An 18,677-nucleotide genomic window follows, 5' to 3' on the forward strand; every position below is an offset into this window, starting at 1 on the left:
AACTAACAATATGGGTACTGTAACATTCGCGTGAACGGTGGTGGACCAGGCGGAGGGGTACAAGGTTTGACCGCGAGAGCCGATGGTGGCGGCGTGGCTACACCTGCTCTCGTCACACCTTTACCTCCAACTCTGCCGAAGTACGGGAAGACTTGCCAGTCCGACAAGAAATGGTAGATGCCTGTAGTGCACGGACTGTCTTTTTCTCCATGCGGATCAACGGGCGTTCTATAGCGTGGGCTTCATCAATACCCTGCCCTGCAACAAGCCCTAGAAATGGGCGTCGTATGATGTGGAGGCAAAAGAATGGTCAGGCTGTAGTGAAGGTTTAGCTGGGTGTCCAGGTCGTTTAGTTCATTTATAGACGACCAACGAACTGTCTTCTGGAGTCAGTTCTACGACTTCGATGGATCCTGGAATAACCTTGGACCATGATATTCATATACTTGATAGTGTGTCCCCGAAGTAATGGCCCACATCTTAAGAGTGAGGCATTGACATGTGTTGATATGCTCTGCTGATTCAGATAGATCTGAAGTAAATTGGGTCACTATACCCGTAAAGATGAGTATTTCGATAGTGATTCCTTAGGTGTGATATCCCACACGATTGTCAAGGGCGAGGCGCCGCTCTACAACGTCGCCCACGAGCATGTACATGCATATTGAATGGATCCTAGGATGGGTTGAGCCGATTTCATTTGTATCTTCGTAGTTCATCCTCAAGTACGACAATTTACATCATTCTGAATGAGAGAGACGTGAACACGAGCCGTCCTAATGAATGTTTTAGGCACATCACATGGAACCTCTTTCTCAAGCCTAGCCTAGCAGGCATAGTACTCGACGAGGAATAGTGAAGGCAACACGCCAGCGCGGCACCTGGAATCCCCGATATATGCTTCCACTGCGCCTAGCGCGCAGGTCGACACAGGGAGAGCAACGCTGCTGGAACCAGCGAAAGAAGAAGCTCCTCCTATGCTTCGGCATCAGTGTTTGCTCGCCGGCGAGCCAGGCGTGCTGAGACCGCACTATCCTCTTTCGGCACTTTTATCACGTGCTATTAGGCAAAGTTCGTGGGAATAGTTTTGATGTGACTTGTTGGTGTTTTGTTGAGTGGTGATGCCTAGGATGGAACCACGGTACGCGGCGTAGCTGCTTGATAGCACTCAGAGCGCAATCAACCTCTGACTTCCATGCTAATTTTCCACACCCGCACTACCCTTGCCAGCGACTGCTCGAACTGGTTGCAAAGAGAGAAGATGTGCAGGCAGGAGGTCTCCGATCAGAAAGCTGAGTGAACAAAAGAAAGAGCGCTGCGCAGAGAACATTGGGTGACGAAGAGAAACGCACAAAACGAGGTGGACATCGGCGGTGGACGCGGGCTGATGAAGAAGAGGCCAGGCTCGCGCCAAGACACCGGAGTTGACACGTGATCGTGGCCTAGCGCAAGGAGGGCCGGGTGAAAGTGATGGTGAGAACGCGCCGCAGGCTCCTTTCAGAGCCTCGGAAGGAGTGTGTCCCCCTAAAGACATTCTCTGCGCTCAAACCTTTTCCTATTTGTCAATGCGTAGAAGGCTACATATGCAAGCTCTCGGTACATCCACGTCACACCTGCAGACGCTCTTCCGCTCCAGTCTCGAGTGAACAAGTGCGGTCGCATGTTGGGCCCGTTCATCAGCGCGTGGTCTCATGACAGACATTCGAGCGCTCTCGGTCAGGTCGGTCCGCTAACGGCGCAAGAGCGCACTTGTCTTCGTTTTGATTGCGGCCTTCCAAAGCACGAACAGCACTCGGCCATGGGGTACAGTATGCAGCAGGCACGATACTGTGTACGAAAGATCATACAGCTGCAGCGTGGACCAATGTCGCACAGCGACCGGACCGCGCCACTCGGATGCGCTCCTCATCATTCAATTCCTCTTACCGACCGACAATCCTCACAAATGCACCATGCGCTGTCTTCCACGCCTCCAGGGCCCTGCCTATGCGCCTCCCGTCATCCCACACCACTCCCACCACTCCCTTCTTCCCCGCAGACCCACCCCCTCCAATTTCCACCAACAATTCCGATCTCGTCGTACAACGACCCCCATGGCGGCAACCCCTTGCGCAACATGCTGCATGCAGGGCCAGCGCAGGCAATGTCGTCTCCATATAAGTCTGTTTGTGAACCCATCGAACCCCGCTGTCAAGCCTTCCGAACCCCTTTCCCTAGTTTTGTGTTGCCTCTTGAGTTTGAAAACGAGGCGTTGCTCGCGTGTAATATTGATTGACTTAGGCATCGCTTGTTACGAGAGAAAGAAGCGAAGTGTGTGTGTAAGAAGCATTCTACATCATCTTGACCACTGTTGTGGGATTCAATCCGGATATATAAGACTGCACCGGAAGGAGACAATGGCAGCACGAACGCGGTTCATCGCCCCGCCGCGCACGCCCTCGCCCAAGATACGGATACACCGCTCGCAGTCGTTCGACTCCCCTTCGTCCCGCATTTCGGTCACGCCAATAGACGACTCGCCGTACTCCAAGTCTACGAGCGCAATTTCGAAGCCGCTACCAAGGTACAATGCCCTCAGCACCGCGGAAGACGCCATAACAGTCCGAAAACCGATTGTCCTACAAACCAAGATGAGTTATGAAAGTATGATGTCCAGCGCCTCGTCCTCTGCTTCCAGCTCCCCGACCTCAGATAACGAGGCGTTCGGCCTGTTCTCAGGATCGCCGGCCGCGCCGTCTCCAGTGTCGGCGACAACACGTACACAGCGTAGGGCGCGGCCTGCGGACGTGAATACCAAGCCAGACGTTATGCCTTCTCCGCCGGAGATCATTTCCTCGACGCTGGCACTGTCGATATATCAGGATCCTACCGTACCCATGTATGACCCCTGGCTGGTGCGTGTGGTGCTAGACATGTATGACATTCGAGGCTTTGACTGGACTATGATTGCGGAACCAATTGAAAGGATCTGGGGATTTAAGACTAGTAGTGCGGAGGTGTTGGGGATCTTGAGTAACAATGGAAGAGTAGGGAGAAGGTGGTGGGACTAAGCGACATTGTATTTGAACAAGAAAGAGAATTGCATTTGCACATGGTGTTACTCTCGGTCGAGGGACAAGAAGCCAATCGGGCAGGGTATAGGATGGGTCACGGGCAAGACAGCACGGAGTTATGGCAGGAAGGACACTGGACAGCGAGCAGTGGGTTGATACACGGTTTCTTTCGGCGTTCTGGTGATTCCGGTTTTGCATGTCTCGCACATCACTTCTTTGTCTCTTTGTTTGCTACTTTACTATTCCTCGTGCATTTATTGGATATGACTAACGACTTAACGACTCAATGAAGGGAAGGGCCTGGACGCCCGACACATCATCATGACTTAACATTTAGTGTTCATAGGAATTGGCATTGATGTACGTAGACACGATACCATGAATCTCGATTTCGGAATCTAATGCTCCTGATGCTGTTCAGTAAAGCGTATTGGTTGCATCTACAATCCCAACGATACAGTATCACGATGAACGTCAGTGTAGGCAATAATGTTCAGGTCGACCATGCTCCGTTGATAGCCAAACCGCATCTCGGCTCTTTAGCAAAGGATGCCGAGGGCGCCTACCGGGTCTGAAATAGAAAGCGTCGACGATCATGCCTTCGAGGATAGTTTGGGGGGTACGATACCGAGCATGCGCGTGTACCAGTGTGGATACCTACACTTTCGATTGACATTGTACGTCCCATAGCCTGAACATCGCGAGAGGATTGCTGCGTTAGACATGCAGCTCCTTACATGGCTCACCACCTGTCAGGCAATGACTGGTTATGATTCATTCAGGAAGTACCATGTATGTGATCGGCCAATGCACCGACCATGCGCAAGCAGAGAGGATTAATCACTGCCCAGAAGCTGCAGGTCGTCGTGGAACCAGTCGAGTGGGTTGTAGTAGACAGGGGTAAATGTGGGATGGGTGGGGTTGGACGAATGGGGAAGTGCACGATAGACGGTACGCATGGGTCAAGAGAACAACGAGGAATGAATATTGTAGAGAGGTCATGAATGATGTTGTTGATATGTACCCTGTAGAATGCGCCGGTCGCGCCTTGTGTGCGCAATGCTCAACGCCGCAACCTGCAGCGCGTCACGGTTCTGTGTGGGTGGCGGATGTGCTGGCTGCAACGTCAGGTCAATCTGCACATCGCACAAGAATGCGCGTTGTACATTGCTGTGCGAACTTTCGTATGGAAAGCGCGGCAGACTTGGGCTAACAGGCCCTGGACACGGGTTAATGCGGCGCAGTTGCAGACCACTGTCGGTAGCTGTATGGGAACCTAAATCCTTCGATGGCTTTCGTCGTTGGCGCGTAAATGATCAACGCGCTAGGTGACGCTGTCTTGAATGTTCGCTCAAACGTCGACACCAACAGACTGATCCAATACCTCCACCCTGCCGCGACCCTTTGTTTGGTTCTCGATAAACTCGTTCAGATTCTTGTAGTTTCCTGGCTCAACGAGGCCGACCGCCTCCCATTCAGAGCCTTCTGTCTCGTCTGTCTCCACCTTCTCGATGTAGCTCAATATCGTCTCTTTAACGCTCTTGGGCGCCTGCTGCTCTTCATCGGCTGCGCCCTTTCCCTTCTCCTGCTTTCCTGTTGACTTGACTGTTTGCTTGGTGACTGCGGTTGGGCAAACAATCCGAAGCCTCATTTGGATGCGTGTGACAGGTATGGGTTGGTGGGCCATCAGACACTTGATGGCATGATTGGCTTGTGATTTGGCATCTTTGGTAACCACGACACCTCTCCACTTGGGCAGCGCTTTTTCCTTTTCCTCTCCATCTTCTGCCGAGGCACCATTCGCCTTATCGCCTTGCTGCTGGACAGAAGTCTGTTGGCTCAGCTGATCCAGCGATTTCTCAATCAAACCGGTTGTGTAGACGCGCTTCGATTTGGGCTCGACGAGCTTTGATGCGACGATGTTGATGACCTCGTTCTTGATTCGTTCGAGCTCTGCGCTACGCTCCTTCTCGCCGACCTGGTATTCACCGTGTTCCAGGATGTCCTCCACAATCTCCTTGTTCTTCTTGCCCGGCCATGCCTTCTCGAGATCTGCCTTGGAGGCCTTTTGGCCCTTGTTGACATTGATAAAAACACCCTCGAGTTGTATTACGTTGTCGATGTCTTTCTCGATCTTGTTCTTCCAGTCTTGGATCTTGTTTTTGTAGCATGCGACCTCGAAGCGTTTTTTGCCTGCATTTCGTCAGTCTCGTCAGTCTCGTCAGCCTCGTCAGTCTGCTGCGGGGTGTAGCGGGGCAATCTACCTTTTTTCATGCGCACCAAGGCAAGGTTGGTGAGCTTGATTTGATTTGAAGGCTGATTTATTCCGACAGGCATAGCGACTAATTTCTGAGGTTCAGTGTAGTGCGAAATTCGTGGAGGTAGTCGTCAAAAGTATAAGAGTCGGCCGCAAGTTTTGGACGGCATGGCTCACAATGGTTCACCGACCAGTGACAGGGCTGAGCTCGCCAAGCCACTAGTCCTCTCTCGGCGCATGCAGGTACGACTGAGAGGTGCTGCCCACGAGCAGATGACATTGACAGTAGATGACCTTCGCTGCAGGCACCAGGTCCATGAATGCACTGCCAACGACAGCGTGAGTGAGGCGGGCGCGCTCGACCTGCCGCGCCAGTCAGTGCTCGAAACGCGGAGGCCCTCGTGATGAGCGCTAGCGGATGGAGCTCCAGCCACCTGATAAGCTACCCGCCTGCGTCATCCGTTGCCTGGAGACGGCGCACCTCTACACGCACACCCGTCACCTGCATCCCTCCCAAGCTCCTTCCCTCATCCCATCTCCCTTCAGCTCAACGCTATTTGCCGCGTCCATCCATCCATCCTTGTCTCTCGTATCGTAGCGTTTATTCTCGAGCCTCTCTTCAACCACCAGTCGCATCCGATCGCCGTAGCTCGGGAAGCTCTCGCGCTCGTTGGCCACTATGAAGGTCGCCGCCTCCGCGCTCCTTGTTGGAGCCGCCTCTGCCGCTGTCACTCCGCAACAGCAAGTCTTCAAGCTGCCTGAACAGCTGAAGCACCTCAACACAGACTCATGGGCGAAGCCTCTTCAGAACCTGGAGGAGTCGCTCAAGTCGCTCACTGGCGAGGCCCGCCGTGTCTGGGATGAGGTAGCACTCATGTTCCCGGAGGCATTCGACAAGGCATCGTTTCTCTCCATGCCCAAGCCGCACACGCGCCGCGAGGACAGCGAGTGGGACCACATCGTCAAGGGCGCCGACGTCCAGAGCGTGTGGGTCGAGAACGCCCAAGGCGACAAGGAGCGTGAGATCGACGGTAAGCTCGAGAACTTCGACCTGCGTGTGAAGAAGGTCGACCCGAGTGTTCTGGGCGTCGACAAGGTCAAGCAGTACAGTGGCTATCTTGACGACAACGAGGAGGACAAGCATCTCTTCTACTGTGAGTACTTGCATGGCCAAGTCGGATCGCACTTACTGACAACACAAAGGGTTTTTTGAGTCCCGCAATGACCCGGAGAATGACCCTGTCGTGCTGTGGCTCAATGGTGGCCCCGGCTGCTCGTCACTCATGGGTCTCTTTATGGAGCTCGGTCCCTCGTCTGTCCAGAAGGACGGCAAGGTCAAGTTCAACGACTTCTCGTGGAACGCGAACGCCTCTGTCATCTTCATTGATCAGCCCGTCAATGTCGGCTACTCCTATAGCAGTGGCTCGGTCAGCAATACGGTCGCTGCCGGCAAGGATATCTATGCTCTGCTCACCCTCTTCTTCAAGCAGTTCCCCGAGTACTCCAAACAGAGCTTCCACATCTCAGGCGAATCCTATGCTGGACACTACATCCCCGTCTTCGCATCCGAAATTCTTTCTCACAAGAAGCGCAACATCAACCTGCAGTCTGTTCTTATCGGCAATGGTCTTACTGATGGTCTGACTCAGTACGAGTACTACCGCCCTATGGCCTGCGGTGAGGGCGGCTGGCCTGCTGTTCTCGATGAGAGCCAGTGCCAGTCTATGGACAACGCTTATCCGCGTTGTGCCAGCCTCATTGAGAACTGCTACAACTCTGAGTCCGTGTGGAGCTGCGTGCCCGCCTCAATCTACTGTAACAATGCCATGATCGGCCCGTACCAGCGCACTGGCCAGAACGTTTACGACGTCCGCCGTCCTTGCGGCGACAACGATCTCTGCTATGATGAGATTGATTGGATCAGCTCCTACCTCAACAAGAAGGAGGTCATGAAGGCCGTCGGTGCCGAGGTCAACTCCTATGACAGCTGCAACTTCAACATTAACCGTGACTTCCTTCTCCAGGGTGACTGGATGAAGCCCTACCACCGCGTCGTGCCCGGCATCCTTGAGCAGATCCCAGTCCTTGTGTACGCTGGCGACGCCGACTACATCTGCAACTGGCTCGGTAACAAAGCTTGGACTGAGGCTCTCGAGTGGCCTGGACAGAAGGACTACGCTAAGGCCGAGCTCAAAGATCTCAAGCTTGGTGGTGATGGCAAGAAGATTGGCCAGGTTAAGTCGAGTGGCAATTTCACCTTCATGAGGCTCCACGCTGGTGGACACATGGTGCCGTACGATCAGCCCGAAGCGTCCGCTGACATGCTGACTAGGTGGCTGTCTGGTGAGTTCTGGGCGTAGAGCGACTTACCTTACCGACCTTATATTCCCAACGGGGCGAGCAATTTGAAAGCATTCGGATTCGATATTGATCGCGGCTATTTTCCTTGGTATAAGATGCATTGGGGGCGTTGAAACATGTTGCTCCTTCGCGTGTACGATACCAACGAAGGCTTTGGTGACTATATAGTATGTCGTAGGGATAAATACATGCTTCTTTTGAACAACAACATCCTTTCGATTGCAATGCAAGGAGTCGAGTGAATGTCGTCTAGGCCAATCATGAGCTCCAGGCACCCTGTGTGACTGGAGACGTCGTTGGTACGTCGCACAAGGTCTGCTTTCCATAGACGCGTAGTCTAGAGTAACATGGCTTCCACCCTAGCGCCAAGACCTGGCAAGGCATGTGCTGGCGAGGCTGAGTGCTGTGCATGATACCCTTATTTCCCTACAGCCTCAATCCTGCCCCCTTCGCACCTCAGCATACTCTTTAGTCCACAATTCGCTTCTTGAAGATAGTCTCATCTATTCAAAGATAATTTTAGAGTGGTGGATACAATGAGACCGAGATCGACGAACCCGTAATCGTCCCCGTCTCGAACCAGTCAGGAATTGAATGACCAACCGTTGAGCAAGCCCGTTAACCCCATATCAAGTATAGCGTCGAATGAATGGGGAACCCTTGCGAATCGTATAGTCCGCGAAGACCGCGAACGCCTTTCTCCAGAAAAGCTCCCCCAGCTTGACACTTAGAAGAGCCGTTCTTTTTAGGAGCCTCATCAGAGCGAGAATGTATAGAAGAAGATGTGCGACTATATCGACTAAGGTTTTTGACTCTAGTGAAACCACTCGGTGAGGGAAGAAGCGGGAAGGTGGAAAAGGTCATTGACAAAAGGAGCAGCAAGAGCATGGCTCGAAAACGCTTCTTCGTCCCTGACTTCCGAGGGGAAAGGCTGCCGCACAAATCAGCGAGATCAGAGGCGAGATCCTCAGCTTAAAACGACTCTCACATCCGCACATCGTTCGCTTTGTGAGCTGCCATCAGCAAAAAGAGAACACAAAACACCTCTCCTTATGCAACCGGTTGGAAAGTACGACTTGCAGACTTTCATGGATATCGGAGACACACAAATCTAGAGGTATTCGATAAGAGTTGGATCAAACGGTGGTACATGTGTTTGTTATCAACTCCAGCTTACATGCACTCACAACATGTCCACCATGACGACATCAAACCGAGCAACATCATATGTCGACGAGGCCGGATATACTTCACTGATTTTATTTCTTCTCGTCGGAAGGAAGCAGACGACGAGACTTCGATGACAAATGAAGCAATAATTACTCGACTCTTTGCTGCTCCAGAATCCTTCCGCGGCGAAGAAAATGAAGCGTTGTCTCATGGCTCCAAGACGGGCGTTTTTCACTTGGTCTCGTGTTCGTCGAGCTGCTTGTAGTCCTTGGGGATGGCAAGATTGGAGCTTTTCGTGACGAGATGTTCAAAGACTGTGCGCCTTGCACGAGACAGTACCACCGCGTTGCGCACAAGGGCATTCTAGAGATCGAATGGGGCAATATCTCGGACTTTGACAACCACACTGTCTACGAGACATGCTGTGAGCTCATGCTAAAAAGGCATCGTAACTTCGACCAAGCGCAAGGAGTTTGTTGGCGAAGATAAAGCAACAGCGGAGAGCTGTTGGTCGGATAAGATGTGATTGCAAGATTGAGAATGAGCCACGAGACTGGTCAGAGAAGAGTAAATATGAAATGGAGGTTGAGGACGAGTCGGGTGTTACTATAGATGATGAAATGAATGACGAAGTGACTGGAAATGAGGTTGATCAAGATTCAGACTGGGTGTATCTATGAATTTCGAGATCTCTTTTAAGCGCTCTCGTACGCATTGAGCAACAACTGTTGATAGCACTGAAGCCAGAAATCGTAGAAATAGGTGGTAGACTCAATCTCTACATATGATATACAGAACTTCTCAAACTTTGACCGAGAACCAGCGTTTTGCACACTGTCACGGCAATATATATGCTAACGAGTGTAGCCGCTGCCATGGTACCTCACATAGCCCCATATCGATATCTGCCTATGGTACCAGACCTAGCGTCTGATTAGCGTTTGGTAACCAACTCCTGAACGCGAGGTTCTTTTGATATAGCATCTCAAAACATACTCGCTCGCACATGTACTGTACCGTCTCCAAATAGAAGATGAACCCTGAGAGCCAAGCCCAGTTTGCAAATGTTACACAAAGTTTTGAGGCTATTAATCTGGACTGATTGAGGCAGCCATTGCTTATCCAAGCATGGCTAGAGAAGACTGCTACGACTACCACGATGTGAGTAACTGCGAAGGATTTCCCGCTTCTGCTACTCCCATTACCGACCCGCGTCAACAAGGATTGGTGACACCTCCAACAACATCCGCCTTTTCGAATGGGTCTTTCGGCCGATACGCCGCGCTTTCCTACTGCTGGAGATCATCTGCCGGGGACTCCATGACCACTCACTCGCACAACATCTGCAAATTATATCATGGGATGCTCTACCACTTACAATCCAGGATGTTGTACTTGTCACGCGAAGCTTAGGGTTACGGTACTTATGGATGGGCGCGCTATACATCGTGCAGCAACCCAGCGATTGGGATGTCGAACCTGGAAGGATGGCCAGCGTGAAAGCGAATGTCTATATCACCATTGGTGCCGCTTCTTCCACCAACGCTATAGAAGGCTTCTTGCGCAAGTCCCGGGTGCCGGGGCAATCAAATGTCGAGGTATACACGACCAATTTATCCTTCTACTCCCCAGATCTAAAAAAGCGCGATGAGCAAGTAAAGCACTTCATCTCCGCAACAAAGTCTTTCCCTCTATTCCAGTGCGCATGGGCACTCCAAGAATTCTTACTCCCACCGCGCACTGAGTTTTTCAACGAGGCCGCACTCGTCTGGGTCTGCAAGACGCGCAGGCGGTTCCTGAACGCTACGCGACGCATCGACAATATGGTATTCTTACCGAGCTGGCGAGTTACTACAAGAGTACGAAAGTCGCAACAAGTTACATTTGGTGGGACTGGGTCGCGGATTGCCTCATGCGCTGTCTTACGAAACCGACCGGTAGCCGCAATCTCAGGTATGACGCAGTCCTTCGCTGAACAACGAAGTGGACGCCATCCTCGGGCTGTGGAAATAAGGCTTCCTGTAGGATATACTGTGGCGCGCGGAATGACCTACTAGTCGCTTGACATATTCTGACTCGAAGATGGCGTCGTGGTCCTGGTCCTGGTCCTGGTTTTCGCACAAGGAACCACGTTTGAGACGCCGCATGCGAGCTACCACGATACCTCACCGAGCGTCAAATCGGTAGATTGCGAGTCAACCAGGGCTTGGAGCTTCTTACACGAGATTTAGCATCGGCAAACGATAATATCGAAGTTATCGTCTTCGAAGCTACCGTGCGGCCGAAAGCGCACAAGTACGCCTCTTGTCTGAGACAAATGTAGCTCTGCTCTGAATTAACACGGATTGCGAACCTCGATTGTGCATTTGCTTGTTGGATAACGAGGTGGACGCTGGGCTCGTCGATGCTCATAATGATGGTGGATTGATATGAGGATTGAAGTTCTCGTCCCGATTGGGGCGCATGAGCCTGAGGGAAGCGGCTTGTGGGCGTTATGTGCTGTTGTGGAGTGGAGGTGCTAAAGAAGGCTTTTGGCAGGAGCCTAGCGAGCCTAGTGGGAATCCAAGGAGTATTTAGCTTATCTATCGACGTACAGCGAATAGGTGGACGACATAGATGATACGTAGAGCACCATTTTTGTTTGAAGAACCAGGTAGATTGTGTGATTTTGGTACAGGCTGTTTACCCTAACCGCTAGAAATCCTCATGCCATTTCATATCGTCCGAAGCGCATGAAGTAGCGTGAAAGCCAATGAATGCCCTTTGTAACACCGTAAGTGCACCTCCCCACCCGAAGAAGCCTTGTTCCCGCACCACACAAAGCCCCAGCTGCCCAGCGAAAGCGAAAACATTTATCCCTTCTTCTTGGAAACGCCAACAGTGCGACCACGGCGACCGGTCGTCTTGGAGTGCTGGCCACGCACGCGGAGGCCCCAGTAGTGTCGGAGACCACGGTGGGCACGGATCTTCTTCAAGCGCTCGAGATCTTCACGAAGCTTCGAGTCGACACCGTTGGCGAGAACCTGAGAGTTCTTGCCGTCGACAATATCGCGCTGCCTGTTGAGGAACCAGGTGGGGATCTTGTCTGCGGAACGTCAATGCTTGCTCGCTTAGCATAGGTAGTGGCCAAACGTACACTGGAGAGGGTTCTGAAGGATGGTGACAATACGCTCGAGCTCTTCGGAGGTGAGGTCACCGGCACGCTTAGAAAGGTCGACATCGGCCTTCTTGCAGACCAAGTTGGAGTATCGGCGACCGACACCCTTGATCTTGGTCATAGCGTACATGACCTTCTGCTTTCCATCGACGTTCGTGTTCAACAAACGGATGATGTACTGGAAGCTGTGGCAGGTCAGCATTCGTCAACAATCCTTGTAGGGCGAACAATATCCCTAAAAAGCCACGAAGACCATCGCATCCCACACAACTGCACGCATCCGTAGCTCACACAATATCGCTTCAGACAGCAAGGCTCCCCGCGACCCATCTCCCTGTGACTTGTCATGTTGAAACTACTGTTCCTTCTCTTCATTTCCATCGTAATCGAGCGGCCAACCTTGCTGTCCAACCTCAATCGTGTGTGCTGCAATGGATTCGAGTGCGGCTGGGTCGAGATGCGGTCTTGCGGGATATGGGCTTCGAGGGCACAGGGTTCGCGTAATAGGCTCTACGTACTTCGACTTCTCTCCGGAGACGAGCGCTGCAATATTGTCAGTTCATCTGTGCGTCGAAGAGCAAGAGTGATATCGATGCGTCCAGCTCTCGCCAACCGAAACCGCGCGAACAAGGGGGGCGGCGAGCATAGAACAATCGTACACCGCGAAAGGGGCTCTGCTGAAGGGCGTACTCACACATGATGGCGGCTTGTCGGGGGGCTCGTCGATGGGTGTTGTCGTTGGCTTTAGCGAGTTCGAGGGAAAGAGGGCGATTTCGAAAGTTGTGTGTGCGCTGGTTGACGCTAGCGGCTCGGCATTCCTGGAAGGCGCGCTAACCGAGTGTGACATCCCCATCGCGAACCTCGCCTCCTCTCGTCTCAATTGTTTGATCTAATATAATGTTCCGTCATCTTCAAACTGTGATACGTTTGGTCTCGACCGCATCGCCTATCTGCACTCCCGCCGCTCCCTCATGCGAATGTTCAAGTGACCCAGATTGCATTGAGAAGGGTATGCGCAATTCGTGTCCATGCAAAGATGCATCGTACCCAGCCCCAAGTCATCGCTTCTGCTCTAGCATATCGATCTTTCATTTGCACATGAGGCGGGTGTCGCCCCCAACATCTCAACCATGGGGTGGCGGAGTTCGTGTGGTCGGAACTGCGCCACACCAGAGCCCGGCACGACGCAAAATCGCCGGCCTCCTGAAGGGGCTTTTGATGCCTTGTTCAAGGCAACAACTTTTGAACAGGTCATCGGTGATGTGCGATGACAGTGTCGTCGCGATAAAGGGCACGTATCGCCCTGTACAAACTAAACTGGTAGCCTTGTGTGTATAATTTACCATTCTATCCTCAAATACCTATCTTCCTCGGGATAGTCTGTATCTCAGGTCTACCCTTCGGTATCATGTTTAGACCCTAGGACCCAATGGTTCCCTTGTTGAGCTAGTATTCCCATTCTCGCCGGGAACCTTACAATTCCTGAGACCAGCTTATCGACGAGTGATCGAGGAGCTTCTTCGGACTCGAGATCAGTGTTTAATGTCCTTCGCCGGAACCTCTGTCATTATGGACGCACGTCCCGAGACCTTTCCGTTCTCGTCGGGTTCTATACGGCGCGACACTATGTCGACCATTAGTAGCGACAAGCAGCCTTCGCTTCCCTCTGGCAGATGGCCTCTTACATTCCACGGGAACTGTGCGAGATGTGGTCATCATCACAAAGCCGCTATGATCCATATCCATGTAGTCGAAGGCGTCTGCGAAGCCAGCCACGTCCTTTGCGACCGCTGCGGTCAAAAATGGCTCACCATTGGTGGACTAAACAATACGCAAATATCCTTGCTTAGTACCGTTACGACCGATCTAGAGGACGTGGAGATCAATTTCCGCTACACTCTCTTCAACATGGTACGATCAGCAGCTGCCATTGCTTCACCGACAGCTTTGGCCAACGTTCCCGAAGATCCTTCGCCAACACCTTCCCGCAGCTCCTCCTCACGGCTCGCTCGTAACTTGTCGGATGCTTCCGCAAACACAGAGTCAAGAACTTCTCAAGCGCATCACTCCAACCCTGCGCTAGTGTCTGATGTCGCAGCGAGATCGACACAAGTGCTAAGTAACGCACCTACAGGACAGCATACATTGCCTAGCCTCCCGCAAGCTAGTGCGCCGACAATCAGAAGCATCAAAAGCAAGCTCAAAGACAGGATTGGCGTCTTGAGAAAAGTACGCTTCAAACCTTTCTTCCGCAGACCGAAAGAGCCTAGAATGGCTGCAGATCGTGAAGGGGAGCCTCCCAAAAGTGATCGGGAAATTCAAAGGGAGGTCAGAATGCCCAGAGTCGTCGCATCCTTGCTGTCTGGGATTGACAGGTCGTCCCATATGGAAGATGTCCCTACCAGACCTATAAAGACCACTAGACAAATTATCGAAGAACTAGAGTCCACCGATAAGGAAGCCATTCGACAAATGACCTCACAGCAGCGTCATGCTTGGATCCGGGAGCGCATAACGACCTTCAAGCGTTCAAAGTGTTCCCCTGCCGGCCAATTTGACTGCAATCGACGCCACTCAGCTTCTTCTATTGGCGATTATCATAGTCTAGCGCCACACCTGCTCTCATCCACCACGCCATCTGTTCAACGGTACTCTCTCGATCAAATGGGAAGCCAGTTTGACGGAATTGCTGCAGGCGCCTTGTTTACCCACACCGGTCCATTGACCATCAGCGCGACCAGGATATCTGAGGCAGATACTGCTGTTGAACATCAAGAGGGCTCCTCTAGCCCGCGATCCTCTCGACTAGACCTCGCGCAGCATGCTCATCGTTCTCGCTCACCGCGTCCAGCGTCCTCGTTTCATGCACGGCTCTCTTGGCAGAATTCACGGCACCCTCGTGCTCAGCGTGATTCTATGGATTCCGTGCTTGCGGGTACGGTTCGTGGCTCTTGGCGGGGATTGGATAGGCTTTCAATGGCTTCGATTACTTCTCATGACGTCTCGACCGTAGGCGATGCTCTCGAGGTACTATCTTCGACCGACGCTGTAGTGGAGGAAGAGGTGGCTACAGATTCTCAACGCTCCGAGAGTCGGATGTGAATTGAGTTATTCGTGTCATCCTCCTGTGAACACACTTCTATACCAAAAACAACAATTGCTACAACGGTCTCTAAACCTGTTCCTGGCGAACTCAGCGTATAGCACGGATTGTCTTTGGAATAACCTTCAGCTGCGGTGACAAAACGGCACCCATGGTGAGCAATTTCGACATACAGAATATGAGGAAGATCACATTCGAGGTTGATTCATACATGTTTTAGATACGCAGGGTAGATTCAGTTCGCTTTTGTATTTCCGATTTTGCTAGCATTGAAAAGCACACGTACTGTTCATACCCGCGCATTTGCTTGTCGATCGTGTTTGTTGCACCTAGTTTAGTTAGAATGCTTCTCGAAACTGTTCGCCACTGCTTTTACAGCAAACTCACAGACCCTTCGATCTTGTTTTAATCACCAATCCCTCCCTCTTTGATTCTGGCTCTATTTCATGATGCACAGAGACCGGGCGTTGGCCGGGCGACGTCCAGCAGCTCTACATAAACCCAAATACTGATCATCTGTTCCCTCCATTTCTCGCTCAACGGTGGATCATCCCGACTGGCATCTCAGCACTCTGAGATCACATCGTTGCTCAGGTAAGCGCTCTCCATTGTTGGCTCGTCCTCAAAACGTCGCTGATGCCTTCTCTGCTTCTAGTCCCACCTCTCCTCAGAATCAAGCATCTGTGTCATCAAACTTGCAAGACTTGCTATTCCACACTCCAATAACCTGGACTATACCTCTAACTGCGCCAATCTCGGAACTAAGCAGCACCCTCTACGAAGTCTACATCTTCCGCGTCGACGACGTCGACATCGGTATTTCTTCCGCTTCGTCCACGTCCAATTCTACGACAGCTTCATCGACGACAACTTCTTCGTCATCTTCTATCTGTGTCGACAACATCGTTCTCATCATGCGTTTCGCTGTTGTTCCCGAGACCAGGGAGCCATGATTGGCCCGGGAACTTTGGCCACAACTGCTGCAGGGTTTGCAAGGTGTGCAAGGACCGCTCCTACCCGCTTCCGTCAGAGCTTGGCAGGTGACGTCATCGAGGGTCTCGGAGCCTGTCACACGCACGCAGCACACCTTAGAACACAGCCTCCTCACAGATCGCCTCGCTGATCATACCGGTATCAGGGACGAAACGCGCTACTGCTCGGGTTGTGAGACTCGAGGAAAGCACGACACGCAAGTGAGATAAAAGAGGGGAAGGAACACCACGTTGCGCCTGCCGCTTGCAATCGCCGTCACCCCATTTCCTCGCGAAAGCCTCGCTCCTCGACCCTTGATTCCAACGCGAGCGTCACCATAAGAGCAACGTCTGCCTGAGTACCTCGACGCAAGCCACCAGCCGCGCACGCACCACGATGACCACCGTCACTTCAGGCTTCGGCACCGCCAACGGCAATGGAGGCACCGAGTTCCTCTCCATGCTCGCCCCGCCCAAGAACGACCTCAGCGAGTATGACAACACCAAGCCGCACACTCAGCAGCCCGCCTCGATACCACAAGTTTTCCGCGATGCCATGTCGGTGCGGGAAGAAGTCTACGGCGAGCAGGGCGTGCCTCTTGACGCTGAGTTTGACGAAGACGACGCGCGAAGTTGGCATTGGGTGGTTTACGCATCCGTCGCATCCACCGCGAGCTCACCACCAAAGCACATGCGCGCGGAAGGATCAACTACCAAAGAGGAGGATACCAGAAGAGCAAGCGCGTCAGCGGCACGGCTACCCGTGGGTACGGTTCGACTGATTCCTGCGCCACATAAACCGAGCAAATACCTCGAGAACACAAACAAGCATCCGGATGCGGACCCGCCTGCAGGCACCTACGCTGCTTCCAAGAAGAAACACTCGACAGAGCCATACGTCAAGCTTGGTCGCCTGGCTGTCCTTGCGCCCTACCGTAAACTCGGCCTCGCAAAATTGCTCATCAACACCGCCGCGGACTACGCCGCAAAACACCCCGAGACCATCTATCAACCACCCTCACCAACGACTATGGAACTTGCCAACTTGCGCGGCCAGGCAACCCAGGACGCTGCCACATGGCAAGGCCTCGTCATGATACACGCGCAGGCCAATTTGAAAGGCTACTGGGAGAAACATTTCGGATTCAAGGAGGAGCTTCTCAACGAAAACGGCGAAGTAGAGATCGAGAAAGAGCCGCATTGGGTGGAAGAGGGTATTGAGCACGTGGGCATGTGGAAGAGATTGAAGATTGACAATGGAAGGTTGTAGTGCTTGATCCCCTCGTTCTGCATTGCATACCTTTCCTTTTGTTCATCTTTTTGCCGCATGACACCTGCTTGGTCGCAGGCTATTACTTATCTGATCCTAGGCCGAACTACATAACCACTCCGCCTCCTGCGCTGTGGCCCGGATTTGGATACGGTCACCCTTGAGATCAACAGCACGGCCGATCTGCGACTGAACGAGTCCAGAATTTCTTATGTTCTTACCATATTCATCAGCGGCGACGAGAGATATCCCTATACCCCCTATACATGATAAAAACGTACGACGACACGACCTTTTCTTTCTTGTACCTTCATGTCGGAATTCTGGGCTCGCTGTAGAATGGCAGCTTCAGGTAGAGTAGGGCGGTGGTATTTTGTGGACGAAACGATAGATCCGGCACAAGGAAGATCCCCAATCCAGGATCATCCCAATCAAAAGTTTTTGCTTTCCAGTTTTTGCAGTGATTTGTCTCCACGAATGCATGGCGAAGAGCTGTGTCAAGCGCTTTATTGGCTGGAGCCTTACACTTTGGTCACATCAGCTGAGAGATTGACACCACCAACACTGTGAACGCACTCTCACATCGCCACGATCGATTTCTACGCTGTGGTATGATATCTGCGAAATCCTATAAGTATCGCCAATCACACGCGTGCGTATTAAAGACATACTTCACGCTCAAATTGGCAGCAATAATCCACACCGACGACAACGATGACCAACTCAGACACACTCCACGACCGATACATCCACTCAAAAATCTCGGAAGGAGATTGATAACCTTGTTTACCACTCAGGATGCCGATGTAGAGCCCACTAAAGATAGTGAAAAGGAACAAGGCCTACAAGGTCGAATTGGCCAAAGAATACGACAAAGCAGAAGAGGAGCAGGAGGGACAGTTTGGAAGGGAAGAGAGGTATCGGATGACCGAGAGAAGCGGCAGGAACAATAGCAAATGGGCACTAGGAATAATAACGCTTGCTAATGGGGAGTGGACTAAGGACGGCGGGAACCCCGTGACGCTTCTATGTTTTTTTCAACACTCCACGGATACGCTCAGTACGAAGGGTGCATAGATTTCACTGTGCCTACATCTCCACACCATCACATGGTAACGAACGTCACGCTTCAACGAGTGATCAATTGAAAGAAGGTATCGTATCCCGAGAAATCTGAAAGATACGGCAACACCGGACCAACACATTTCCGGTACATCCTCCGCCACGACATCGTCCAGGCGCGATCACTCGGTACGTATTATTATTGAAAAAGACTCTGTGTCCGTCAATCGGCTTGACACCCGTAAGGCTTTTTCCATGGATCCGTTGCACGTG

General features: G+C 52.1%; 5 protein-coding genes across 5 annotated transcripts; 2 read left to right on the top strand and 3 right to left on the bottom strand.

Annotated features, from left to right (window-relative positions):
• Nucleotides 1–4,404: 4,404 nt before the first annotated feature.
• On the bottom strand, nt 4,405–5,390 carry N0V89_000926 (uncharacterized protein; the record flags this gene model as incomplete). The annotated part of the gene is made up of 2 exons (XM_056209744.1): nt 4,405–5,246; nt 5,318–5,390. The coding sequence occupies 2 exons, from the start codon at nt 5,388–5,390 to the stop codon at nt 4,405–4,407; spliced, it is 915 nt and encodes a 304-aa protein (XP_056076566.1).
• Nucleotides 5,391–5,989: 599 nt separating this feature from the next.
• N0V89_000927 (uncharacterized protein) lies at nt 5,990–7,670 on the top strand (the record flags this gene model as incomplete). Its single annotated transcript, XM_056209745.1, has 2 exons — nt 5,990–6,464; nt 6,514–7,670. The coding sequence occupies 2 exons, from the start codon at nt 5,990–5,992 to the stop codon at nt 7,668–7,670; spliced, it is 1,632 nt and encodes a 543-aa protein (XP_056076567.1).
• Nucleotides 7,671–11,693: 4,023 nt separating this feature from the next.
• RPS18 (ribosomal 40S subunit protein S18B) lies at nt 11,694–12,200 on the bottom strand (the record flags this gene model as incomplete). Its single annotated transcript, XM_056209746.1, has 2 exons — nt 11,694–11,926; nt 11,978–12,200. 2 exons carry the CDS (start codon nt 12,198–12,200, stop codon nt 11,694–11,696), a joined length of 456 nt encoding a protein of 151 aa, XP_056076568.1.
• A 153-nt stretch (nt 12,201–12,353) lies between these two features.
• N0V89_000929 (uncharacterized protein) lies at nt 12,354–12,696 on the bottom strand (the record flags this gene model as incomplete). Its single annotated transcript, XM_056209747.1, has 2 exons — nt 12,354–12,541; nt 12,693–12,696. The coding sequence occupies 2 exons, from the start codon at nt 12,694–12,696 to the stop codon at nt 12,354–12,356; spliced, it is 192 nt and encodes a 63-aa protein (XP_056076569.1).
• A 3,773-nt stretch (nt 12,697–16,469) lies between these two features.
• Nucleotides 16,470–17,342, top strand: N0V89_000930 (uncharacterized protein; the record flags this gene model as incomplete). The annotated part of the gene is made up of 1 exon (XM_056209748.1): nt 16,470–17,342. The coding sequence occupies one exon, from the start codon at nt 16,470–16,472 to the stop codon at nt 17,340–17,342; it is 873 nt and encodes a 290-aa protein (XP_056076570.1).
• Between the last annotated feature and the right edge of the window lie 1,335 nt (nt 17,343–18,677).

This window comes from Didymosphaeria variabile, assembly GCF_027946475.1.
Source record: "Didymosphaeria variabile strain IMI 356815 chromosome Unknown scaffold_1, whole genome shotgun sequence".
NCBI classification, from domain to species: Eukaryota; Fungi; Ascomycota; class Dothideomycetes; order Pleosporales; family Didymosphaeriaceae; genus Didymosphaeria; species Didymosphaeria variabile.